Raw genomic sequence first — 27,852 nt, forward strand, 5'->3', positions numbered from 1 at the left:
TCGCCCCCTTGGGAAAGTACATATCTGGGATCAGCAGGCGGCTGTGCGCTCGCACTCCGGATCGGCCTCCCCACCACGCTCTTGCCTCCCCGCTCCCGCCGCCGCAGCCCCAGGGCCGCTCGCCGCCGCCACCATGGACGCCATCAAGAAGAAGATGCAGATGCTCAAGCTCGACAAGGAGAACGCCTTGGATCGAGCGGAGCAGGCGGAGGCCGATAAGAAGGCGGCGGAGGACAGGAGCAAGCAGGTCTGCCTGCGCCTTTCCGGCCCTGCGCCGGCCGGTCGCCCGCGCTCTGCCCGCCGGGGGCCCCCGAGCCCCGGGACCCGGGCCTCGCACCCCTTCCCGGCCCCTCACTCCGAGGACTCGGGGAGCCACCCCACTCCAGGGCGTCTGAGAAGGGGGAAGGGAAGAACGAGACTCTGGCTTATTCTAACTTTTTCTCTCGTCTGGGGACGCTTATTTCCCTTTTCTGGTTCCCAGAGCCCGCGAAGTCCCTTCAAGTCCTAGAGGCACTTGATTCTCAGGATGAGAAATCAGTTTTGGATTCGGGGGCAGGGGAGAGGAGGAGGGTTGAAGGGGATCAAGTCCAGAAAGTGTTAGAAGTTCTTCTGGACTTTTTGACTGGGGAGTATAAAACATTCAACTGGGAAGGGGGGACGCGAGGGAGGGGGGAGGGACAGTCACACAGTTTATTCCTAAAAACAAAGATGGACAGACTAGAGAGTACGGCGGGCCGGGGAGACGGGGGCGTTTTTCTGCACCCCCAAGTTGTGGGCTTGAGCCCGCTGAGACCTCCGCAGGAGTCTCGCCCCGGGGGCTGGGGTGGGGTGCGGAGTGGGCTCCGCGCCAGAGGAGGGTTACCTAGGGACCCTTGAACCCCAACTCGGCGGCGCCTCACACCCGAAGGGCCCCAGCCAACTCGGTGCCCGTGTTTTGTGTGTGTGTGTGTGTGTGTGTGTGTGTGTGTGTGTGTGTGTAACACCCGGTCCGTGCCGGCCGGCCGCGCCCGCCCGCCGCCGCCCCCCAGCTCGAGGAGGACATAGCGGCCAAGGAGAAGCTGCTGCGGGCGTCGGAGGACGAGCGGGACCGGGTGCTGGAGGAGCTGCACAAGGCAGAGGACAGCCTCCTGGCCGCCGATGAGGCCGCCGCCAAGGTACCCTGGGCGCGCGGCGCGGCGCACGAATGGCTAACTCTGTCTCTCTCTCTCTCCCTCCCTGTCTTTCCCTTTCTCTCTCCCGCTGTCCCTGTCCTTCTGGCTCTGTGCACCCACACCCCTCCCCTGCGGGATCACGCTGCCTGCTGCACCCCCCCTCCCGTCCCCGTCCCCCACGGCCAACTCCCAGCTGGAAGATGAGCTGGTGTCGCTGCAAAAGAAACTCAAGGGCACCGAAGATGAACTGGACAAATACTCCGAGGCTCTCAAAGATGCCCAGGAGAAGCTGGAGCTGGCGGAGAAAAAGGCCACCGACGTAAGTGCACGCACACACTGCCTCCCTCACCTCCTGCCCTGGTGGCCGCTCTGGGGTCACCACAGGGGCCAGAGAGCAATGGAGGAGGGTCACCTCCTCTTGCTGGAAACCCGCACACAGCCTGCCGTGGCCCAGAGCACTGGATGCTGCCTCCGACTGCTACTGCACACATTCATTTTTATTTCATCCATTCCTCTTTCTTTTTCTCCTTCTTTCCCCCACCCCTGGGGGTGGAGGGGGGTGGGTGAGAAGCTGGAAGAATACAGTAACTGAAATTGGACTCTGGAGGTGAACCCTGCTCCATGGTGGCAGAAAACCTCCGAGGTGTCATCACCGAGGTTTGTGCAAACAGAATGCCTAGTTTTCTCCACTGTCTTTCCTTTTGCCATCTCTGGTGGGTGGCAAGGCCTGGTTTTCGGTGGTGGGTCTAGTCAGGACACAGACTAGAGATGGCACTGAAAAAATGGCATGGTGCTACTTAGAAGGCTAAGCTTGATGGTGGGCCACAGAAACACTTGAGGCCTCCTTACTCACTAGGGAAGCTTAATCCAGCCCTTAAGATCTGCCTGGGAAGACGATATTTGCTTGGGTCTGCAGTCTGAGGGCACCAGATCCAGAAAGTAAGCTGGGAGTTATATATAGCTCAGTGCTTTATATGGTATAGTGAGCTAGCTGCCCCCGACTCTCCTGCTCACCCCACCCCAACCTGTCAGCCGCTGACAACCACCACATAGTTTCAAGGATGATGCACGCACCACAAAAGCTCTGCCAGCATTTTGTCCACTGCCCTCTGGAATCCTTTTAGCCGAAGAGCTTGCCTCTTCTGCTGCATGAGTCAAGACAAGCATTAGATTTCCAGAGGACCGACTTCTTTTCACACCGTTCGAGAAGCTAATTAAGCCTAGAGGCCCAATTAGGAAAGAATTCGTTGGGAAGTTGGTAACTATTTCAAGAATGTATGAGCACCAGGGAAACCTATGCCCAGAAAGTTGAACTACCAAGTGCAGCAGCAGAATTTTTTGTATGAGAGTAAAGTGTAAATTGCTGGAGGATCTGGGTCTTGAAATCAGTAAGGCTTTCTGTGACATGAAAGGCACGAAATGTAATCTCCGAGTGTGCTTTGTAAATGAGGGATCCAGACACAGGACATTTAGAATCTGACAAAAAGAAAGTTTCAGTGAAAAGCAAGGTCCCTGGAAAGGGGGTTCAGGGAAACACTGATTTAGGTAAAATATTTAAGTTACAAACTACCTGGCTTTAGAAAAAGAGCCAAAAAAACGCATATAACTCTGCGCCAGTTTTGTGTAATGTAGATCAGATGTCTGCTCCGTATATGGTTAAATGGAGGATGTCTGTCTCCCCGAAATTCTCCAGCAGGACGTTTATTTAGCTTTTTCAAAAGAGCCGCTGATAGATCAAGGAGAGATATTCCTTATAAGGAAAAGAATGCAGAGAATTTGAAAATAGCCCAGTAAGACTGAAAGCAAGAGAAGGAGAAAAATCTACTACGATCTTAAGGGGAAAAAAATCATAATTATTGTAACTATGTGGTTCTATCATGTCTTTATTGAAAAGTCTTGTTTAATGGTGCATTGGAATGAGGTGAGGCAGAAGTGGCAAAGAGGATATTTAAAGCCAGCTCGGTGGGGGAGGGCGGAGCCAGGAGGAGAGGGAGGTTTTTGAAGCTGTGTTCTTTTCTTTCCACTGGAAAATTATCCCTAATATGGTACACTTTTTTTTTTTTGGTAGTATATTGATCATCTTCCCCTTTAAGACATTTTAGGTTGTTTGGAATCTGTAGGGATGTGCAAGACATTTGTGAAGAAATGCTATATTTAGAGTGATTCCTAGCTAGTAAAAATAGTGAAGACTTGAGGAGGAAGAGACAGATGTCACTAGAGAAAGGTAGGAGAGAGGTCAACTTCCTGAGGTAGAATTGTATTAGGACATTGCACTATTACTCACCAATGTAAAACATTTTCACATTTTTCTACTACTAAAAACATTTTTCTATTAATTTACCAACACACTTTACAGATCCTATTCCAGAAATGGGCTCTTCCTAGCTTGAAAGGTTGTAACTTGCAAGGTCGGATCTCTGATGGTTTTGTTTTGAATTTTTTGTCTTCCCTCCACATAAGTGAGGCTGAAGGGGATCAAGCGCTCCATTTTCTCTCTGGCCCAACCCCTTCCCCAATAACTGTGATGTCTCTGACATCTGCAGTATGTAAGTCTTTATTCCCTGTAGGTCTTTGCTTTCTAAATCAGTGATTCTCAACCTTACCTAAACAATCACCTAGGATGGTTTTAAAACTTAAAATCCAGGCTGTACCCCAGGCCAATTAGAATCTCTGGGAGTGGAATGCAGGCATTAGTATTTGTTAAATACCCAGGTGATTCCAATGTGCAGCCAAGGCTGAGAACAACTGTCCTAAACTCTTGTATAATGACATCAGTGTGAAAATGAACTCACCTGAAACTGACTTTCCCAGATGTTTGAAAAGCAGGACATTAAGTCACTAGTTGGCTGCTTAGAGCATTTGCACCTGTCCAGCAGTTTCTGCTTCTCCTGGAGGCTCCCAGATGCCCCCTTCTCCCACCCTCAAAGTTGGAGGCCCCCAGTCTGTACTCTTAGGGAAGCAGTTGTGACCTCCCTCCTGACTAGATGAACTGTGTGGAAACAAAGCTAGAGGCTCCACCTACAGGATGTGAGGGCCCATGCTGGGCTTTGTGAGAGTCTCAGCAGAGGGAGGCTGTGAGAAAGTCCATAGCAAATGAGTCAGAAAAGCAAGGCGCTTCCTCATTAGGGCTTTGGCGTAGGAGGGGGTTGTCAAGTGTGTTTTCTTTTTCTTCATTATTCCCACACTTAAACACATAGGAACTGACTTGAAGGGCCTTCTGTGGGAAAGGTGAGGAAAGAAAGCTGTGAGACTTAGAAGACATTTAAAAACGTAGCCGAAGGGGAGAATTGGCAGAGGGTGGTTCCCAAAGATTGTGTCCGCTTTGGTTTTCATCCAGCTGTAGCCAGACCCTCTCATAGGGTTCTGTAGCCTTCCTTGGTGTGCCTTTTAAGACATCTCAGTCCGGCCCAGAATTGGTCAGATTCCAGAAGATCTCAGAGGCTGATCTAAAACCAGAGAAGGTTGTAACTAGAAGGGACCCTTGAGATGATTGTTTTTGTGGAAAGGAAAGTAAGTCCCAGATAGGCTGGCGGGCTTGAGGTCCCACAGCTGGTTATAGGCCGTAGCCTGACTCTTCAGACAGTGCCTGTGTATTTATTAACTAAAGCTATCATTTTAACTACGTACAAGGTATTGTGCTTAGTGCTTTCTGTCATTTCATAATCCTCACAGCAATCCTATGAGAAACGTACTACTATTAACCGTGCTTTTACAGATAAAGTCAAGTTGTTTTCCGTCACACAACCAGGAGAGAACCAAAAGCCAGATTCTAACCTAGGGAGACAGCATTTAGGAGGTTTAACCTCTATGCAATACGTTAGTGGTTTTCCCTTCATGAGTTTGGAGGGAAGGAGAGTTGTGGTTAGGATCTTGTGTTCTGGGGTTCGTTACATCGAGGAACAATCCCTTTGGGGGTACATTCAAGCCCCAAACCCCTCGCTCGGCTTCTCTCCTTCCTGGGCATGGGAAACTGGCAGTCCCGAGCGGAGCGCTCCCGCCGCCAACAGGCGGCACCGTCGCCCTTTGCAGCCAAATCCGTTACTCGGGTTCCCCACGGCGCAGGGGAGGGGCGCTGGGAGTCGAAGTAACACCCTCGGCGCGTTGGCCACCATCCCGCTCACCGGGTGCCCCGGCAGCCTGCGCGCAGCGCCTGTCAGCCCCGCGGCCGCGAGCATGCGCGGTGCCTCCCGCGGTTGGAGAATTCCCGGGGTCCGCGGCGCGCGCCCCGCCCCGCCCTCTGGGCCCGCCCCCGGCTCTCGCGCACCCGCCTGCGGTTCGCCTGCGCAGCCTAGGAGGTCGCGACTTCCGGGCTGTGCCTGGGCCGCAGGGGGCGCTGCTGTGGCGCGCCGCGGCCTGGGCGGGGTGGCCGGGCTGTCGGAGTGCGGCAGCAGCAGCGGCGGCAGGAGCGCAGCAGCCGGCCTCTCCCGGGGCAGTCCGCCAGCCTGCCGGCCCGCTGCCGCCCGGCGCAATGGCGGGGAGCAGTTCGCTGGAGGCGGTGCGGAGGAAGATTCGGAGCCTGCAGGAGCAGGCGGACGCCGCGGAGGAGCGCGCGGGCAGCCTGCAGCGCGAGCTGGACTACGAGAGGAAGCTGAGGGAGACCGTAAGGGACCCACCCATCACCCATCCCCGGAGGCGCCTTCTCCCCAGTCGGCCCCACCTAGCCCTGCAGGGCCCCCCGGAGCCCACCTTCCCCCGCCACCCCTCCCCCCGCCTCGGGGCGCACCTGGGCCCGCAGGTGTCGGGCTCTGGGGAGGGGCGCTGCCCGTTCACTTCAGCCCTTTTCATCTCGCTGGTCTAAAGAACCGAGGGAGAGTTAGTGGTGTTGAGAAGGTTCTGGAAGCAGCTCTTTCCCAGAAGGAACTCTATGTCTGGGGTGTTCGCGTTCGGCCCGGCGTCTCGGGTCCCCCGGCATGTGCCCTTTGCGCTGCTGGTATTATTTACTCGGAGAGTGGGGACGGAAGAGGTCCCTTCTTTTGGAAATCCGTTCTTTTGGGAAGGGCGCTAACAGGTCACGTCTGAGGCATTGTCTGGCTTTGGGGCCCGGGGATGCTAAACTCCCCCATCCCTGTTTAGCCTTGGTTTCTTGAAAGCCTGTTTCTCTGGGGGTGGTTGAGACACTGACAGCGCGTGTTCTGACTTAGTATGCGGCCCTTTGCCCTTCCCTTTCTTAACCATCCCTCCTCCCAAGTTCTCCTGTACAGGTAGATGTTCCTTTGTTACCGAGTCTCGAAAAAGTTGGCCAAATAGCTACGATTATTGGGTGTTTTCTCCCGCCGGCTTCCCCTCCCCCACGTTGAGTGTAATACCTGGCTTCCTTTCCACTAAGGCAAATGCATCCAGCACACCGGAACAGGATTTCAGAGGTAGTTAAGGCATTTGCTGTTTGTTGATTTTTGAGTGTGTGTGTGTGTGTGTGTGTGTGTGTTAAATCAGGATACTCAAACACCTTGGGAATTTTATGACAAGCGCTCACGTGGGGTCCTTCTGTGCTTAATAGAGGCGTATTCTGAGTTGAGAGGTGTATGTAATGGCATTATGGCTGGCTGCAGAAGCTATGAGACCTGTTTTGCATAAAATACTTAGAAGCAAATGGGTCCTCTTGAAAGGAAGGCCTAACTAGATGAAGTTTCAGATAAAATAGGCAGGAACCAGGAAATCAATAGGCAAAAGATCATTTTCTGTAGAGGACAAGACAGCAGCGGTCCCATGGATGTCTCTCAATTTGGCCAGGCAATGAATGAATTCTGACTCCCTCTCTGGCTCGCAGTTGTCCTTGAACCATTAGAACCAATAGAACATGATGGATAAGAACAAGAACTCTGGGCCCAGGCCGCTAGGTTTTGAATCATTTAACTTCTCAGTCCCTCGACCGTAAAATGTGGGTAATGGTAGTACCTGCCTGTTGTGAGGATGAAAAGTGTGTGTAAGGAAGTTGCAATGGTGCTTAGCACACTAGAGTAAGTGCCTTGCATCAGCTGGTATTAGAACTGCTCCACACTCGGCATCGCTCATTGCTCCTTTGCTTTCAGTTCACCAGCTATCAAAGGGTCTTAAAGATGGGCTGCTCATTTCACTACATCTTAGAACACTCCACTTCAATGCTTCTAATCAATTTTTTTTTTCTTTTTTCAACTTGAACGGAGAGAGGACACAGGCAGGCTGGAAGGAATGTTTGGTGGGTCGAAGTAGTATTAGTGGTGGAAGTCAGTAGAACTCCCCTCCCCCTGCTAAGAAAGGGAATATGTGGTCCTGTACAGGAAAGCCTCTTATGGACTGTTGGCCTGGTGATCGATATTAGACACAGAAGATAAATTTTATGAAGGGCACATTGTTACTATTTTGCTCACCTTCTCTTTTGGGCTTAGTTTTTATGACAGTACTCTTCTTGGGCCCGTTGGGTAAAGATAATGCTTTCGTTCTTTTCAAAGCTTTATATTAAAAGTGGTTTAGCTTCAAAAATTTTTAAGTGATTTTTGAAAATAGTCCATCCGGATGATTGGATGGGCACAGAACTTTTTATGACGGCAACTTGAGGACTGGGTCAGACCACTGAAGAAAGAATTTCAGATTGAGAGGTGTTCCTAACTTATGAAACTGGAACTTAAAGGTAGCTAATTGAAGGTGGTTTCTTGGTAGTTGTCAGGCATAGCTGTGAGTTAAGCTAGCAGTCACAGTTTCTCTTGGCAGCAAGGATAAAAATTTAGTGACAAAGTCATGAGCCACTGCAAAAAATATTTGGAGAGTTGGCCCTAATTCACATTCTCAAAGATTCAGACAGGCTGTAGTTAATTGGCCCTATTACAACCAGCACTTAACTTTGGAAAAAGCAACCATCCCTTTTTTTTATACTGGTTTGTTTTTCCAAGGTGTGTGGACCCTTCAAAATTTTGGAATGAGGCTACTTTGCTTGGTGTAATGGTTGACTCCAGGTCTTGTGACCCACTAGGGTTTTGTTTGTCTTTTGTCCTTATCGAAGAGGGAGCAGGAAGAAGGCAGTCTGCTTTCCTTCTTTCTGGATGGTACTCAGCAAACAAGGGCACTTAACAGTTGCAGCCTGTAGGTTCTTAATTGGTAACTTCATTAAATCACAGGAAAAACCAATTTACAAAAATTCCCAGCCCCTCCCCTCCTTAGAGTTGGTAAATATTTCTGAAAACAGGAATCTAAAAGTGCATTTTGTGTCCCCATCGCCCCCCCCCCCCCCGCCAGGGTGGCAGTAGCTGGAGTGTACATATACTCTGGCTTTCTGCTTTCATGTATAGGCAAGGCGAAGGCACTACAATACCCTGTTCACATCCCTTCTCACTCATTACACAAAAATGCCTCGTGAGTTACAGGCTTTGCTGCAATAGAGAGATTGTTTTTAACTCTTATCCATGGGAGTGCCCCTTAATGTCATCCGTGTTTTTTTCCCCTTTCCTTACCATATAAGGGCAGAAGCTTAACTTGGCTATAGGGACTTGGGTCTTACACAGTAAACTGGGTGGAACTTTCTCTGTACATCTACAGTTCGCATGAAATAAAAAGGCCTGACCTTTGATCATCCCATGCAGTACTCCAGTTCAGGTAGGACTTTGAACATACATTCCAGAGGATTCATTTTTAGGATATACTATTATTCTCCTACAATTATTTCTTCTTAATTGTCCTCACAGAAATACTTGTTTTTAAAGTAAAAATCATTGCTATTTTTAAATTGCCTTTAGTTATATTGGCTAGAACACCTGGATTTCATGAAAATCTAGGCCCTGTAAAAGTTCTCTTTCAAGTCAGACTTGGAGTAACATTTTGCTATATTGTGTGGGCGTGCCTTGATATCTATTGTAGTTTCTTAGGTAGCTGGTACCTTGTGGAAGGGATTGGGGGGCACATGCAGCTCTAAGACACACGTGTAGAGCGCCTGGTGGTTGTTTAACAACAGATCTGCAGGAAGACAGTTGGTAACCTTTACTAATATAGCAGTCTCTTTTCTGAGTAGTTCATTACATGTTGGGACCCAATAGCACTTTTGAAATGAAAGAAACTAGCATCCCAAAGACGTCACCAGCAGTGTCAACACATGAGCTGTCGTTAGAAGCTAACCCAGTACACGTGGGTGACTTCCATGCCTGGAAATAATTTGTGTCTGGGGTCTTGACCCTTCCCAAATGCCTTGTTATTTATATCTGCTTTTTAAATAACAGATGGTCATGTGTCTGTAGGGTTTGTACTGACAGGCAACAGCCAGTTAAGTCTTAAGTAAACTGCCCAGGTGCTGTGATGGAAAGAACCTTAGAAAATATCTAAATAAGCCTCAGAACTCAGAGAATACATACCGGGGATAAAAGCTAGTGCAGGTGAGAGATGTGGGCCTTTTGAACATAGAGCATAATCCACGCCCCGCCCCCACCCAAAAAAAAGTGAAAATAAGGGTGTCCTTAATTAATTTATGGAATTGAGTATATCTTGAATTCTAGAGAACCAAACTAAGTTGTGATCAGACCAGTATGGTGAGGCCTGAGAAGCCAGTGAGAGCCCAGGTTTTTCCCAGGGGAAGCTTATATAGAGATCGATACACCCCAGACACTGCTTTCAGATCTGGGCTGTTACCTACAAGCACCTTTGCCCATCCTGCTCTGAAACCTCTGGGGCAGCAGGCGTTGGTTTCTGGGGTTGAGAACAAATGCTCTGTGTCCTTGTGTGAGCTGGTACCGCCCTGGTGTTACTTGATGATGTTTTCAATTTTATACGACACCTTTTTTCCAAATGGATTGAGAGGACTTGTTTAGCGGATGATATTCAGTACAGTAACCGTTTTTCTAGTCCTGGTTAGGTTCTTTCGCTGAAGGCCTTTTTTCAGGTAGCGGGTTGGAGTCAGGGTGGCTGTAGAGAACCTGCTGCTCTGACGTCAGAAAGCAGAAAGACTCCATAGGTGAGAACCACCAGTTCCAGGGCTTCCATGAGGCTCCAGGAGGCCTTGAGAAGGGAGGCAGGCATGCCAGCACGTTGAGGACCAGGGGACTTTGGTGCTAGTCTTACCTGCCGCTGATGGCTGTGACCTGAACATGTCAAAGATCCCTCCCTCTTCCTATTTTCTCTTCTACAAAGAACTAGATGAGTGGTTCCCACAGGATTTTCCAGCTTCTTTGGATGGTGGGTGGGGTAGGGGGGGGGTTGCTTTTTTATAGTGCAGATTCCTGTCCTCCTTTCTGACCTCTTGAATCAGAATCTCTAGGGATGGGGCCTAGAAATTTGTTTTGTTTTTGTTTCTTTTTTTAAATTTTTGGCTGCATTGGGTCTTTGTTGCTGCGCGCAGGCTTTCTCTAGTTGCAGCCAGCGGGGGCTGCTCTTCGTTGCTGTGCATGGGCTTCTCATTGTGGTGGCTTCTCTTGTTGCGGAGCACGGGCTCTAGGCACACGGGCTCAGTAGTTGTGGCGCACGGGCTTAGTTGCTCCGCGGCATGTGGGATCTTCCCGGACCAGGGCTCGAACCATGTCCCCTGCATTGGCAGGTAGATTCTTAACCACTGAACCACCAGGAAAGCCCGGAAATTTGTATTTTTAATATGCATCTCCTGGTGAATTTGGACACCCAGCCAGTTGTGGGAACTGCTGGACAATGCCTAGGGACCCCTCCAGCTAAACATCTTAGACCCCGTTTTGTGGACCACCCACAGGTCTGTTCTCTGTGTTGCCCCTGTCCTGGCTCCTAGAACAGGTCTCCATTACCAGTTGTTGTTCTGGTGCCGTATACGAGGCCTATTGACTGGTATTTCCGTAGGGCACAACCCCTAATGTAGGTTCTACAAAATGCTCCTGGGGAAAAGGAGTTAATGACATTTATAAAACAGTATCCAGAGCTAAGGGAAAGAACGGTTAGAGTGGAGGCAATAAGAGGGAAGAGGGAAGATTTGGATTGATGGGCGTCCCTCTCAGGTTGGGAGATCTTTCGTGCAGAGGCAGGAACGAACATGGGGTGCTGTCTCCTTACTCTCTGATGCCCCAGGTGTGTGGGAGGCCAGGGACCTGGACTGGCCTGGCACCTGGAGGGTTCTTTCCCCGGAGTATAAACAGTCTCCTCTCTGTGAGTCCAAAGTCCTTGAGGTTGGGGCCCAGATCGAAAACAGAACAGGAAGCTTAGAGTGTGGTGGCTACAGAAATTGTTTTGAAAATCTTGTTGACATTTCTCTGGCTGCAGCACCTATAACAAGGATATTTAAGAAAAGGGGGAAAAATACTTCTGAGTACATGACCTAGACACTCTGCTGAGGTTTTTTTGTTGGTGGTGTTTTGGAGGGTGGTTTTTGTTTTGCTTTTCATTTTAGTTTTCAGCTTTCAGGGTTGCTTGCTTGTTTTCCCCCATTCATGAAATGAATAGAATTTTACTGGAAATGGAAAATATAGAAAAGAAATCTGACCTGATCCCAAAGTATACCCTTAATGTATACCTCCTTCCGGTTTCGTTTTGTTTTGTTTTTTTACATGGGACCAGAAACTTTCTAAAGTTTCCATACTTAAGAAATGTGTTATCCCTATTACCCTCATCCCTCCTCCAAAAAACTCCCAACATTCACCTGCCAGACCTGGTGGAGCCCATTACTAGCTGTGTACCTGCAGTGATCTACTTTGTGGGCCAGTGCAACTGTTAACTGACCTCAGATTCATTTCACATTTTCCCCTGCTCCCTGCCTCCAACAGCCAATTATTACTACATAGTTAATTTTGTGTGTGTGGGGGGGGGGGGGGTACGTGGACCTCTCACTGTTGTGGCCTCTCCTGTTGCAGAGCACAGGCTCTGGACGCGCAGGCTTAGTGGCCGTGGCTCACGGGCCCAGCCGCTCCGCGGTATGTGGCATCTTCCCGGTCTAGGACACGAACCCGTGTCCCCTGCATCAGCAGGTGGACTCTCAACCACTGCGCCACCAGGGAAGCCCCATAGTTAATTTTTGAAGCGATAAAAGTGTATTTGCATGTTTTTATAAAAAGTCCTTCACCATGATTGTAGATGCCCTAATCACCTCTCTTTCCCAGAGAGAACTTGACTTTTAAAATTTTACAAATCTAGATGAGCAAAGAGCAGAATGTTCTCGTGTTCCTTTACTTCAAGGCCATAATCGTAGACTCTAACTACATGTGCATTTCAAACTGTGTATCATGGGTCCAGAAACTAAAAAAGTTGCTTTTGTTTAAATTAGGTTGGTTTTACTCATTTTGTTCAGTAGACCTTTACTGAGCCCATACTCTGTGCAGTGAATTGTGATTCCTTGCACATAAGAAGCTTACAGTTGAGTAAGGAAGACAGGACTGTAGGTAGAGAGCTAGCATAGTCCCAAAGTGCATGTTGTAGTTTTTAGAAAACTTCCAAGTGTCCTAAAAACCCCATCACCCCAGGAAAAGCACACATTCAGAGTGGATGAGGAAACAGTACCAGATTAACAAATTCTGTCTTTCACTTACGTGCATAATGTTTAAACAGCCATCAGTGCAAGTGTATGTAATGGACCGGTCCAGGCTTGCAAGTGTGCTGAGGCTTATAGTAACAAATGCTCATAACTGTAGGTAACCATTGTATCTCCCAAAAAGAAACATCTTATTTCAGAGACAGATACCAAGTAAAAACAGTATCTGTACTGCTTTTCTTCTAAGGAGTTTGAAGCTCTTTTTGTAGCAACCTTGACTTGTGAGAAATTCCTGTAGGCGTATGTCACAAACGCTTGGGAAATTTGTCTTGGCCCTCTTCCAGTGTGACCAGTTATTCTAAAGGGGTGCTGAAGGGCAGGGGGCTTGCTAGGTTTTGCTGTGTCTCTGTATGGTGTATATTTTAGAACCACTGAATTTAAAAATATTTTAGTTCCTAAAATATTTAATAAAGCCCCTTTGAGAACACAATCAGCAGAAAGGAGAATTGAGACTCCCGAGTCCGAGTCCTCGCTGTGCTGCTCTCGTCTTGTGTGACTGAGCCTGGGTAAGTCCCATCGCCTCTGTCCACACCTCAGGCCCCACCGAGTGAGGTGGCTGTGATGAAGCTCCCCCTTAACAGGCAGGTAAAGCCAGCGTGTTGAAATCCGTGGAGGAAGAGAACCAAGGGAGAGAGTGTTGCTGATGGTTGCTTTGTCCGATGAGGATGATGTGTGTGGATCTGCATATACCCCAAGGTGGACATTCACTGGGTATGTCAATGGATGAACGTATCCGACAACTCCAGAGTTGACCAGGGCTTGTAACGCACTTTAGGGTGGCTCACCACAGGGCCCAGGCTTCCCATCTGGAACCAGTGTTTCAGCCCCTCCTGAAGGCACTACCCTCACTTTCTCTCCGACACTGAAACGCCTTTCACTCTCTCTATCCAGGCTGAAGCCGACGTAGCTTCTCTGAACAGACGCATCCAGCTGGTTGAGGAAGAGTTGGATCGTGCCCAGGAGCGTCTGGCAACAGCTCTGCAGAAGCTGGAGGAGGCCGAGAAGGCAGCAGACGAGAGTGAGAGGTGAGGACCCCTCGTCCAGCCCACCTGTTAGCACAGCCTTTCCTCCTGGTGGAACGGGAGGGCTTCTCTGATCTTGGGCCTCTAAGAATTTTACAGTACCTTGGTGGCACTATTTCCTGACTTGATCCAGGTGCAACTAATGGTTTTGTTCATTTAACATTAGTGGGACACCTTTGTGCAAAGCACTGTTTTAAACCCCAAGGTTACAAATAAGAAAAAGACGCCATTCCTGCTCTCTTAGAGCTCACCACCCAGCGAGGGAGATGGACGTGTAAACGGGAGGTTTTAGGGATGTGTTTTGGTTCTTTAATTCCTACTGACCATGGAGCAGTTATGCATTTTTTTTAAAAAGATGACTTTATTTAAAAATATACCAAGGAAGCCGCATAGCACAGGGAGATCAGCTCGGTGCTTTGTGACCACCTAGAGGGGTGGGATAGGGAGGGTGGGAGGGAGGGAGACGCAAGAGGGAAGAGATACGGGAACATGTGTATGTATAGCTGATTCACTTTGTTATAAAGCAGAAAGTAACACACCATTGTAAAGCAATTATACTCCAATAAAGATGTTAAAAAACATGAAATATACCAAGGAGGCTTAGGCCGAGGTAAATACAGTATGGGCTGTCAGTTGTCAAAGAGCCCAAGAAATGAGAGGAAGAGAAAGCACAGATAAAACAGAAATACGATCCACAAAAGTAAATTGTTTTGGACTTAGTAAAGCCGATAAGACACACGTGCATAGGTAAGTACAGTGAGATCTGCATGTCTGCTGAGCATGCTCCCACTATGACCTGGCTCTACCTGACTTATTACCCCAAGATTCAGCCTTGTGGTAGTAAAGGAAAACCAGGGCCATATCAGCCATTGTGTATTCCACCAGGCATTTTCTCTCATGTTCAACTGTTCAAGTTATTGTACTCACATTACTTGGAAGCACTCCAAGAAAGACTCCACAAGACTAGAGAGAGTTCTGCCCTTCGAGGGATGACAAAGTATTGTGATGTCTCAGACACTGGCAGTGTGTTTCTGCGCTGTGACCTGGGCAGGTGCATGCAGTCAGTCATTTTGTCCATTTCTCCGTCTTTGAGGTGCATTTCTGCCCCCTGCCACCATGGATAAAGAATGATTTCAGACTTTAGGATTAAAGAAGCTCTTTAGCTGAAGTTTTCAGCTCATTATTCACTGTTGATTATTGATTCTTTTCTAATCAAGAGTTTTGGAATTCTTAAAGATGACTCATCATCTCTTACAGTGTACATATAACCAATGGTTTTGTGGCTGGCTTCTTCCTGAAATACACTTGTTAGTGAACCTGAAAGGAAGGCAGTCTGGCAGTGTTAGACATTGGAGTAAAAAGGTATTTAGAGATCATTTACTCCAGTCCCCTGGTTTTACAGATGAGAAGACTAGGGTTCAGAGACTGGTATGGCCTGCCCGAACTCTCAAAGAGAATTTATGGCCGAGCCAAGATGCAGGTCTCCTAAAATACACTGTAGTGCTTCATTTAAAAAAAAAAAAAAAGTGACTTATTTATCTTACTGCCTAGTTAGATTTTGGTAAACGAATCCCGTTTTAACATAATTTGTTATTGCATAAATCTGTAATATAGGTCAATTAACATTTTCTAAAACTTACCACCATGCTGAAGGATCCAAACGTATACATCAGCATAGAAGATGGTGTTGGTCCTGCCTCTCAACACCTCTATTATGAGTTTTATTATAGGCAAAATTCAGTTTCTTCTCTAAAATATAGGTCAACCCACATGAAATTGCCATTTTTGCAGGTCCGATGTGGTCAAATACCAGCAATTTCATTTGCTTCAATCTAATACTTACATTTGTGGCTAAAGGGGTAAGAACAGCTACTTTCTTTGTGGGAGGGAAGTACATGAAGATAAGTTTGCTTTCGTTCTAACTTTGGTCCATTTTTAAGCTGAAGCTTCCCACCAGAAAAGGGCAGAAGTCCCATTATTTATATAGCAGGTAAAGCTTGTTGACCTTCCCATGCCTCCCACATTCAAACAGGATCCTCACATGGTACCTTTCATTTCACATTAGCTGCCTGGACAGTGTCAACAGTACCAAAAGTGTAACCTTTCATTCACAATAAACAGAGAGAGGGAAGTGTATGTCTTTTCTGCCTTCAGCTCTAGAAAGTCTTGTTTCATGGTTTGGAAGATAAAAGTAGCTCTGTGCTCTGTTTCGGTCTGTCAGTTACACGGAGCCTCACAAACCACTGTGGTGCAGGGTGAGTTCGTGGAGGTCGCCTCTAAATCTTGGGCCTTCCTGCATGTTATCCTTTTCAGAGGCATGAAAGTCATTGAAAGCCGAGCTCAAAAGGACGAGGAGAAAATGGAAATTCAGGAGATCCAGCTGAAAGAGGCCAAGCACATCGCTGAGGATGCCGACCGCAAGTATGAAGAGGTCAGATCCTGGGGCCCAAGGCCTTGTGGACTCCCAGCCGCGGGGGCCCAGGAGCGGGGGAGCAGTGTACAGCCTTGCGTTCTTCAGTGAAACCATCTGCTTCCTTAGCAGAAATGGGTGGTTTTGAGAAGCAGCGTTCCTTTGTCCCCAGAAAACGGTTCTCAATTTTGATCTGCTAGGGGATCAGTTGCACTGGGAAAGACCAAAGCTTTTTTTGTGCCCCCATGCCTCCTCCCACCCCCCGCCCCAAACACACACACACAAAGACCAGGACAAAAGTTCTCTGGTCAGGAGAAGGGAGAGTTGGGCCTCTTGTGTTTTGTGGAAGGGACCTCTCATGCTGTCACCACACAAGCAGTTCTCCCTAGTGTGATTCACCTGGCACAGCCCAGTTCAGTGTAGAGACACAGACCATGCACTTGCTCCCTAGATTCATGGAGGCCTTTCTGTCTGTCCTCCTCTCTCCTCAAGGTTCACAGGTGAATCACCTCCTGGTCATGCCCCATGAAAGCAACCTCCTGTGTGATAACAGAGCCCACATGACTGTGTTAAGGTTTTAGTTTTTCCCTTAATGTACTATGGCTATCCTGAAACAGCACTGACTCTTCGTCATCATCATCTCCCATCTCCAGGTTACACTATGCCCACTAATTTTGAAATGCTTCCTAGGATCTCTTCTCTCTGGTCCTTTCTTCCACTGACCTCATTAGTCACCTCAGCAGCTTCTCATGTCAGCCTCTCTTGCTGTTTCTGTTGGCATTTGTAGCCTGCTGCACACAGAGGAAGTCGAGGTACAGAGCTCTAGCTGGATGGAGTTCTCAGGTTTATTTTCAGTCTTGTCTTGCAGTCCCGCCTTTTCAGCATAAAAGGCGTATGTCTCATCACACTGCTAGTTTGGAGATTGTGAACTTCATCTCTCTCCCTCCTTCCACACTTGGTCTGGATGCTATGTAACTATACAGGCCTCACCTAGGTAGGACTAAAGATGAGCCAGCCCACCCATAACTAACCACGCTGGGTCTTGGTGAGCAGAAGCCTCTGGCCTCCTCTCCATGGGCACGCCTGGTGGAGAGTCGCTTCTCTCCAGTGCACGGGAAAGAGGATCATCTTGTTTGGAGGCAAGGACTCCTAGGGGCTGACGGATCCAGTCCTCACCCCACACCCCTCCTCAGAGCTTGGAAGCCCCATGGTGTGTGTGTTTTGTGTTTGTTCTGCTGCAGGTGGCCCGTAAGCTGGTCATCATTGAGAGTGACCTGGAGCGTGCAGAGGAGCGGGCTGAGCTCTCAGAAGGGTAAGCGGGCCCGGCGCCAGGAGGCTGTGTGTGGGGTGCTGCGGAGCAGTGACTAAACAGCATGACCTTCTGGCAGCTGCACATTTACCTGTTTCAGCTCCGGGCTCCTTAAGTGCTCATTTGACGTGGATGAGCCACGAGTATGGAACACGGAGGACTTGCGTGGGGTGTCTATGTATGAATGCGTGTATCACTGCATGCCTTACCTGCACACTGATTTTGAGAATGGCCTTGTGCATTTCCTGTGTCCACTAACAGCCAAGTTCGACAGCTGGAAGAACAATTAAGAATAATGGATCAGACCTTGAAAGCATTAATGGCTGCAGAGGATAAGGTACTGATGGCTCATGGATGGGTTTTAGGTTTAACTGCAACCCAGGCGTCTTTCAGCTTCCAATGCCTACTGGTTCATTTTTATAACGACTGCACCTTCACTACACCCTCTGCTATCTTATACCTTGCTTTAAGTGCTTTCTTTGGGTCCTTTATACTCCTTTGTTTTTCCTTCATAAATGCTCTTTGGTGCAGCCAAAAAAGAAGCCAAATTATCACACTTCGAGGTTGTTGGATTTTGTCACCCTGCCTTTCTGCTGTGTCGGGAGCAGTGTCCATGGCAAAATGGAGCGTTTTAGTACCTTGATGATTTGGCTACTTTAAGGCAGCCCTTTGTTCTCTAGGACTCGGTTTTCATTTTTTCCCATCCCTCTCCTTTTTCTCTCCTCCTTCCTTTGGCTTGTCTCCCACCCTTTCTACCTCTGATCGAAAACGTTAGCAAATGTGCCGAGCTTGAAGAAGAGTTGAAAACTGTGACGAACAACTTGAAGTCACTGGAGGCTCAGGCTGAGAAGGTAGGCCAGGAGCACGGCGTGGGGGAAAGGCATCTTTAAGAGCTGCTCTAGAGACACCCCCTTTTTCTCTTCTGGGGCCCTGCCAAGGAGAGGAGTAATCCATTAGACACTTTAGCAAATGGCGTCATTTTGAGGCAATTTCCTGATGATTATCAATAACAGATTCTTTTTTTTTTAATGGAGAATCTATTTTATTTTGAGTATGTGAGTCATCTGTAACAATTTAATTTAAACCAACTGCCAAATGGATAAGTTATCTTGTTCTTATCCCATGTAAAACAATAGGCAGGAAAACAGAGAATGCATTGTTGTATGCCATTTGATATCAGAGGCTCCATTACCTCCTAAGAGATCCTCAACATCTGTTGGCTGGGCTGACACTTTCGTTGTATTAGAAGACCTCAGTATAGGGTGAACTATGGCCTGACATCTGGAACATTCTTTCTAATTACAGTACTCGCAGAAGGAAGACAAATATGAGGAAGAGATCAAGGTCCTTTCTGACAAGCTGAAGGAGGTAATATTAAGGGTGTTGTGCACAAAGCCAGCTGGATTGAGTTTGTTTTTACGGCACTGTTCAGGGCTTTTTCATTTTCAAGTTAGAATGATCCAGGGATTTTCAGGGGTGGTCTTGGAGAGTGAGCTGTGCTCGCCACCTCTCACTGTGGTGACTGACTGGCAGGTGGTCTCAGACCCCATTCCTGGGTGCCAGGCTTGATTTTCATTCTCTAGTTTCTCTATATTTGTAGCTACTGGAAGCCTAAAACTTCCCAATTCTGATTGAAATAAATTGAATTATTGCAGGCTGAGACTCGGGCCGAGTTTGCGGAGAGGTCAGTAACTAAATTGGAGAAAAGCATTGATGACTTAGAAGGTAAGATCTTAAGTTTTGTTTTTAACTTAATCCTTATGGCTGAGTAGTGACCCGGCAAAGTCATTTTCCAATCATTGCGTCCTCCTTGATACACTTCTTTGCTCTTGCACATTCTTCCTGTCTGCCCTTTGGGGTTTTCATTCCGTGGCTCTTAAACTCTCTGTTCACCAGATGACCGTTAGCCACCAGACGGGGCCCATCTCTTTTTGTAACAGCAGATGCCAAGCGGCTCTACTGCACACTCTTCAGAAGTGTGGCAGGTTTATTTCTCACACTGAGTAAGGTGGTCATAGGTGAGAATGACTGGTGTCTTTTCTGTCTTTAAGTGGTATCTCATTATTGCCAGGATGGTATGGATTTGTTTTTAGGCACAACTTATCTTCCCCCAAGTGCGAATTCAGTGTAAGGGTTTGGATTTTTTTTTTTTAAGTTACTAATCATCTTGGCATGTGCTGTGTATCCTGACGGGGATGGAGGGTAATAAGGCACTACACTTTGACATTATACTTCAGCACTTCTCCACTAAGATATTTAGGTTTTATTTTAGTGACACCCTCTCTGTCTCTCAGAAATCCTAAATGTTGAACTCTGAGGCTGTGAAAAAGAAAGAAAAAAATATATAAAATATATACATCAAAGGCAGAAGTGGCTAGAGAAGGGACTGGAGGTTGGTGCAGATGATAACCAAGCTGGTGGAAAAGAGCAAATGACAAATGGTTGCAGAACAATCTGCCAAATTGCAGCAGAGTATGAAACCTTCATCAGAAGAAGAACTGAATTGCAGACTTGGCACAGCAACACCATAAAAAGCGTGGCTCTCCTCGCTTTTCAAGCCTCCTGGACCAGCCAGGGCAGCTTGAGTGGGCAGACCACAGGAGTAGTCTGGATGACGCCCAGAAATCCATACCCCCGTGGTCTAGTTTGGTCCGGAAGTCAGTGGTTTCAGGGTGGAGCCAGATAAGGATTACAGACTGTAGTCACAAATTGTTTCTTCAAAACAATGCCCTTGGATATTTTTTCCACTGTTTATAGTGGCAGGTGGCTGACTACTCCAGTGTAATGAAATTATAGCTCTATAAAAGAAAGATGTTCTGTTACCCCTCTCCCAACCAGGAGACAGCCTTGTGTGGTTTCGTTCAGGGTTTAACATGGTTTACTGATATACCTGCCGTATTTGTTATGATTTTCATATTGAGTTTCTTGTTTTATTTTCTAATGGGTTTTGTTCTTTTTGTTTTTGTTTTTGTTTCAATTTTATTAAAAACAAAACGCACGCCTCCTGCATTGGCCACCTGCTGCGGCACCAATTCCTTCATGCATTGCCCTTTTCTTGCTGCTGTGTCGGGATGGTGTCCATGCCACCCTCACTCACCCTCCATCTCTTGATCACTCTCCATGTCCTTGCACCTCTGCCTTCCACTTCCTGGTCATAGACGAGCTGTACGCTCAGAAACTGAAGTACAAAGCCATCAGCGAGGAGCTGGACCACGCTCTCAACGATATGACTTCCATGTAAATGTTCATCCACCCTGCCTGCTCACACCCGTGCCCTCATGCTAATATGATAAATTCGCCACCACTCCCTTCTGTATCTCCAGAATCTCCATCTTTACACCTTTATGCTCACTGTCTTTGCATAATCTAGGATAGTCATTGTTTTTTCACATTCTACTAACATAAAGGCCAAGTAGATTGTCTGTCTATACAAAACCATTTTCCTTTCAGAATCCATTTATTTCACATTGTCTCAGCTAGATTGTTCCCATGAAGCAGTGAACTGGAATATGTGTGACTTGGGCACTGTCCTTTTAGGAAATTAAACTAGGCTCAAGTAGAATTGGTAGGCCACGCAATTGTGCAGGAATTTCCCAAGAAATATCAAAAGGCGGTTTCCTGAGATTCAGTTAAATACAATGTGAACATTTTTCGTAAAAGTAATAATAAATTTAAGGAACCCAACACTGTCAGATGACTGAGGCTCTCAGAGAAGGGAAATTGATCCAGAACAGCATAAAGAATGTTGCTGTAAAAAGTCACATTTTCCTTTTAAGGATTCTAGACAGAAATGAACCCTCTGCCGGGTAGCCAAGCCTTTAATTTTCTGTTTATATAAAAGAATTAACATACAAACACCACAACCTGTGTCAAAGAAATAGGACATAAAACACAGATTGTGTTATATGAGTTTGGGAGTTAATGGCCCAGCTTTTACTACTGCTGGGCAGTAAGAGTGGAGTAGGGTAGTCTTAATCTCATGCGAACCTGGAGCATACACGACTAACTTACATATTACTAACCAAACCTGAATGTTAAGCTGGATCTGCCCCTCTAAATTCTAACCTGGAATGTTTCACAGAGGCTTCCTTTTAATCTCATAAGATGGCACTGAATTCCACGTAAGCTGGAAATTTCAGTTTCCTGGCCCACCTGTCATTCCTTTACCCATGCAGAAAAATGGTAGCTTGAAGAGTGTTGGCAAGTGCCTTCTGCCTTATAGATTATAGAATCGCCACACTATCCCTTGAGACATGACTGTCACCATGGAAACTAGAGAGAATTCCATCCTCTCTTCCCTCATTTGTAAATGAGGGGATGGATCAGATCATCTGTCTCTCAGTGCTAAAATGTGGTGATTCTATGAGAAAAGCTTTTAGCATTAAGTATGGTTAAATATTCTGAAAGGTGGGTTTAGCTTAAAATCTGTTTTTAAGTTCTGTTCATGGGTCTTTTGCAATGAAACTCCCCCAGAAGGGGCTTGTGCTGGCCTCGGGTCCAGACACTGGTGGGCAAGGATTGACATTGTCCTGTAGGTGGCGGCTGGCAGCGGGTTTTGCATGTCTGCTTCTTACCTGTGTTTCATATGCTCCTCTCATCTGTTAGTTTAGCTTCCCTGTTTTCCGTTGTGCCACTTTTTTCCTTTTTCTCCCACCTTTTCTCTTCATGCAGATAAGTCTCTTTGCTTCACTTCTCGCACGACCCCTTCATCAAGCTGGATGTCCCTCCTCTCTGAGTTCTGCAGTTTGTCTGTTCTCCAGCTGACCCTGGTTCTTTCTTTCCACATCCTGCCTTAGGGCCAGGCACACACTGTGCTTCCTATTGTACAGAAGCTCCTCATTGCAGTGTAAAATAAACACTGTGTAAGCTATTTCTGTTTGCTATTCTTTTTACTTCTTATTTATTGACATTTTAGTTTCAACACTGAATAAAACTCCAAATCTTCATCACACATATGAGGGTTAATTTTTGGCTGCTGCTTTGCTCTTCCCCCCCCCGATTCTGAACATCATACATTAATACCAAGAGACTCTAAAACAGTAGTTCCTTGCGGAACTTTTAAAAAAATACCCATGTCTGGGTCCCTCTCAGAGTTTTGGTTTGCAAGCGTTAGAGTGAGGCCTGGGCATGTGTGTCTTTTTAGGGATTGAGATGGCTCTGGTATGTAGTACGGGTTGAGAACCTCTGCACAGGGGATGTTGCTTGTTGGAGCCGGAAGATCTGCCTTGAGCAGTGCCTTCCTCTGCCAGATGTTTAGTTGGGATGTGGTGAGCCCTCTGTGTTGGTGTTTAGATAGTCCTGCTTGGGAGGGTGTGGCTGCCACCCCACATTGCTAGGAACTTACATATCAGAAAAGGTGAAAAGGAATGTGGATTCAAACAGTGTAAGTTGAGGTTATCGTTGATCATCCTTTTACAGCACAAAGAACAGTTAAAGCTTTTTAAAAGTATATTCATTCCTCAGTCACCTTCATTTTGATCATGAAATGACATTCTTAGGTTTAAGGAACATACGATTATGTTCAAGTCAAGATTTATTTTTGTACTCTTAAGTGCATCATGTATTCTTTAGGAGGGGTTGTACTTACAGTAAATCTTTGTAGTAATTAACTTTTTTTTTTTTTTTGTGAACATCTTTAAAGCATAGCCATTAAAGTTGGTTCTTTTTTTTTTACCCCTTAAAAATAGTAGAGGGCTTCCCTGGTGGCGCAGTGGTTGAGAGTCTGCCTGCCGATGCAGGGGTCACGGGTTCGTGCCCCAGTCCGGGAAGATCCCACATGCCGCGGAGTGGCTAGGCCCGTGAGCCATGGCCGCTGAGCCTGCGCGTCCGGAGCCTGTGCTCCACAACGGGAGAGGCCACAACAGTGAGAAGCCCGCGTACCGCAAAAAAAAAAAAAAAAAAAGTAGAAATTGTTCAGTTATAGTTTATCAGTTATATTTATAAATTCAAAACCAGCAATTAAGTGATTTTTTTATAACACATCACAAAATTAGAACTTAAAAATGATGTGGACTTTTATTTCTTCATTCCCAATATTTCTCCATCCTCAACAGTCTGGCTATATTTCTCCTGTGTTTTAAATGTGGGTGACCTTCATCTGTTTGTGTATAGTTTTTCTTAGCCTAAGAGTGTTTATATACCCCTGTATTCAAGTAAATTTGGACAAATTGAAAATGTCAGTCACTCTACAAAACCTCAGAAGAGAGTAAAAACACTCTTTTTAAGAGGTAAGTGTATTTAATAATGGTATAGTGGACTTTTAAAAATTTATAATTTAGACAGTGTCTCTCCCTTGAGAGTGTAAAGTCTTCAGTAATTTCTTGTTTATCTTTTCCTGAGGCTTCTTGGGCCTGCTTTTGACTATGATTCCTGCCTTGTTCTTTTAAAATTCAGAGTAATAGAAGTGGGCCCTTCTCTGAGTAACCCTGCTTTCTGCCATAGATAAAATGACAAGTCTGAAAGTTCTGCTGAGCAGATGTTCAGTTAATTTTGGAGGCACATCTGTTTTTTGAAAGCCCTTCTGGAGATTTTCACACTTCCTATAAGTATATTCTACAAGGGGAAATGGGAAACTGATGGATTGGAAGGCAAATCTGGAATAGCCCAAGAAGGTATGGGTGCACAGGAGGATAAATAGCTTTTTGATTTTATCAAGAAATTGTTGGGGCCCAGGCTTCTAGCTCACAGGGTCAGGCCATATGTAGAGGCAGCTGCTGCAAGAGCCTTGGTTGGACCAAACCCCAAAAGCATTGCTTGGCACTAGACATCCCAGACATTGGGGAGGTAGAACAGGAGGGAAGAATACTTGCAAACATGTAAGTGTTCCAGGCACACCAGTTCCATGGCAGCTGAAGTGGAGCAGGTCCAAAGGAGGATGTGGTAGGGACAGCTGTCATTTAAGCTGCATTCACATTGACCCTCTAGATTCTCTGGGATTTCTCCAGAGTTCTTCCATCCCAGTTTGGCTGTACATTGGCTCAGCAGACTAAGACATCCTACCTGCCTTTGGTGGTATCTCCCACGCGATAGTGTGAATGTGCTAGTGGGGTATAGATTTTGCACCCCTCAAACATGCAAGATACCATGAAAGGTAGGAAGGATGTGGTAAAGAGATGAACCAGAAATGTTCTTTGCCCTCAGTGAGCTGGCTATCTTGTGGGAAGATAGATGAGGGAAGCAAGTCTGAACTAACAGATGGTGTGCATTTAGAGTCAGCAAGGAATAGAGACAGTAATTCTGACTGGGCGCTCCCTGGAGGAGGTGGCATTTGACTGGGGTTTCGAATATTCAGAAAATTTGGATGGACAAAGAAGACAACGCAGCAGATATTCCAAGCTAGAAAGCACAACGAATATAACGTATTCCCCATCTCCTACCATACATGAGAGAAAATTAAAATAAGAATTGGATCAATTTCCCCACAGACCTGGGGGCTAGAGACGGAACCTTTTTCTTTTCCCCGGGGCATAGGATTATCGCTTTTCAAGATCATTAAGTTAGAGTTTTGTGGGTCTAGGTTGTCACCGTCATTGGAAGCAATAATGTATTCTCCAGCTTTTCATGGTAAGTGCCAGGTTCTTGTCCTTGTTGGGGCATCCCCTGGACCCCCGGATACAGACTGACTCTAGTGGCTGCCTTCCTTGCCAAGTGAGCAGATTACATGCCCGAGTGTAAAATGCTTTTCACACTGGTCTCCATGTGGCTGTTTGAGATTTTATTCATTCTATACACGTCCATCTAGCACCAGAGAATGCCATCCTCTTCAGAAGGTCAGCAGTTAAATTTTAAGTCAGTTTTGAGTGGAGATAAATGCTTGTTCTTTTGCTGTTTGAGTAGGGTAACACGCCCTGTATCTAGGCTGGACGAGAGTTCAGAATTTGCACCCTGTATCACAGCAACTAGGGGAGGGACAGGGAGCTCAGTTCTGCTGTTAATGCAGCGGCGGTAGCCCCTCTTGGTGCTACCTGAAAGGAAAGCCAGCCCTGGGAGTGGAGATGAAAGGGGTTCCAGCGAGAGGTGAGCAGAAATGGGCAGGTTGAGGTTTCGCAGGAAGCTCTCAGCTGAACCCTAGCAAGGAGTGGGCTCGCCTCCAGCCCTGCCCCTGTTCCTGAGGCTGTTTCCAGAAGCTGCATTCAGCCCGGTTTACACAGTGGTTTTACTGAGATGCATGAGGAACATACCCTCTCTCTGTCCTCCTCCTCGAATCCTGCTGCTCTCTTTCCCTCCCGTCCTGCCAAGAGAGGCATCCTGGCTCTCCCTAAGTCTGCCAGGCCTTTTCCATCCGCCCTTCCTGGGCACAGGACAGCTGACCACAGGGTAAGGGTAACCTGTTCAGCAAGTGACTGGCGCCCGAGGTACCTCTGTGTTCTGTCTGCGAGCTCCCTCTCACCAACTCCAGCTAACCTCTCTTCCTTCTGCCTCTTCTCTTCTGCTAACCTGCTTGCTGACCTGTACAGATGAACTCTACCAGCAACTTGAGCAAAACCGCCGCCTAACTAACCAACTAAAGCTGGCCCTGAATGAGGATTAAACTTAAGTGGGAGAGAACCTGGGCTGAATTCTAGGAACGCAGCCCATGGGCAGGAAATCTAAGACTGTCATACCTTCACCTAATAGGGTTGAAAACGATTCCTTTCTGCAGAATTGAACATGAATCAGTTGAAAGGCTGGCCTTGCCTGCATTTTCCTCTCATATCTGGAATAATTAAGTTCTCTTTAATCCCCAAACCACTTTTATGGTAAAATTACATCTGTGTATATGGATCAATGTTTATAATCAATTCAGCACTCATCTTTGCAAGAGCAGGTCCTCTTGTTTGAGCTGATACATAATGAGGACCAAAAAAATGTTTTCTATTTCCTACAGAGAACTGAGTCTTGCTTTAAGTTAGAAAGCCAAAGCAGAGGGGTGTGTATGGGTATAAGTATATATATATATTATATATAGGATGTGATATATATAATATATATTCCTATTACATATTCATATTTCTAACTTCTAAGTATCTGGTATAGTGTTTGAAATATGATTACCTATGCTTGGGCAAAATAGCTTTTGAAAACAGGAGTTCATGTCAGAAGTCCCTGATTGTCTGAAAGGTATGCTTTTTATTCAATCTAACAGTGTTGTTGGATTCTGGTGAGAATGTCATGCTAATAATAAATAGAGCACTGTGAAAATAATAATAAGAATGTCCTACTGGAGTGTGCATGAAACGTGTTGGTAATTTTTTTTTAATGAGTAACAGAAATAAATCATTGAAAAAGTTGTCAGAAAGCCTATTTACGTCATCTTTGTTTTCTGTGAGACTGTGTTACAACACAACTCTCAGACCTTAACTGCCTGTAACTCAGAAACGTCTGCTGTTAACTTCAGTGCTGCAAGCACCTCTCCCTGTTCCCACGGCACATGACCAGTGAACCTTCACCAACCCCACCTGCATTTTGTCCTCAGTGGATTGTTGGTGGAGGTTCACCTGGCCACTCTGTGAGAACCTGCTGTGCCTGTAGTTCCTTCGGGTCCAAGACAGCTTCCCCTTCGTAGGTCCTTGTCTGGAAATGAGTAATGTCTTACGAGCATGCCTGGCCCTAATCATCTCATCCTGTGTTTGTGATTGATGTTTGCCTGCCTAAATGTACAAACCACCACTGTGTCCAAAGCGCAGCTATTCATGACTTAATTTTCTAATCCCACCACAGAGAAAGTGGCTCATGCCAAAGAAGAAAACCTTAGTATGCACCAGATGCTGGATCAGACTTTACTGGAGTTAAACAACATGTGAAAACCTCCTTAGCTGCGACCACATTCTTTCATGTTGTTTTTGTTTTTTGTTTTGTTTTGTTTTTAAACACCATGCTTACCATGAAACTCCTTAAATGCATTTTTATTTACTTTTACCACTGTCACAGATACATCCACAAAGTACCAGCTAGATCAGGGGTGGGAAAGACACACACACAGGCAAGCCCGTGTCAAGGCAACAATGATTTAAATGTGCCATTTCCCAAGTTGACGTTGCCACACTTCGTAGAGAGTAGCAACACAGTATGCTTAGTCCAGGAATCCTTGCTGAAGCAGAAAGATTTTCACTCAAAGTGCCAATGATACATGAACAGGAAGATTAATGTTGGAAACACAATCAGGTGTGGATTGGTGCTACTTTAAACAAAAGGTCCCACTGTGGTCTTTCATTCAATATTGTACAATTTAGAATTCTGTCCAACACTAATTTATTTTGTCTTGGGTTTAATGATGAGGTGAGACTACGGATCCTGTCTGGCAGAATTCACTAAAGCCAAGGGTTTGTAAGCCAACGTGCTCTTCTAAGGCTTCTGTTTTCTTTTAATTGGCACATTTGCAGTTCGTTACAGCTCGTGGGATAGCACGCGATGTGGATTTCCACCATGTTCAAGTGAAAGATTTAGGCACCACGTACAATGGTGAAGAAAAAACATTGTCTTAAGAGTTATAACTGTATGGAAACCTTGTATAATGATATGGAATAAATGCACATTGTAGGACA

At 46.4% G+C, this 27,852-nt stretch overlaps 1 protein-coding gene across 26 annotated transcripts; it reads left to right on the top strand.

The window, feature by feature from the left end:
* On the top strand, positions 1 to 27,852 carry TPM1 (tropomyosin 1). Of its 26 annotated transcripts, none has more exons than XM_033851756.2 (10): positions 2 to 247; positions 1,029 to 1,154; positions 13,480 to 13,613; positions 15,924 to 16,041; positions 17,262 to 17,332; positions 17,591 to 17,666; positions 18,635 to 18,697; positions 18,985 to 19,054; positions 20,488 to 20,566; positions 27,029 to 27,852. In XM_033851756.2, the coding sequence occupies exons 1-10, from the start codon at positions 134 to 136 to the stop codon at positions 27,060 to 27,062; spliced, it is 885 nt and encodes a 294-aa protein (XP_033707647.1). In that variant the 5' UTR covers positions 2 to 133; the 3' UTR covers positions 27,063 to 27,852. The 26 variants fall into 26 exon arrangements, with proteins under 26 accessions (XP_073657222.1, XP_033707647.1, XP_073657220.1 ...); XM_073801119.1 differs by lacking the exon at positions 27,029 to 27,852 and adding an exon at positions 1,345 to 1,470 and having other exon boundaries at positions 3 to 247; positions 20,488 to 20,570; XM_073801115.1 differs by lacking the exon at positions 17,591 to 17,666 and adding an exon at positions 18,105 to 18,180 and having other exon boundaries at positions 8 to 247.

This window comes from Tursiops truncatus, chromosome 2 (assembly GCF_011762595.2).
Source record: "Tursiops truncatus isolate mTurTru1 chromosome 2, mTurTru1.mat.Y, whole genome shotgun sequence".
Taxonomy (NCBI): Eukaryota; Metazoa; Chordata; class Mammalia; order Artiodactyla; family Delphinidae; genus Tursiops; species Tursiops truncatus.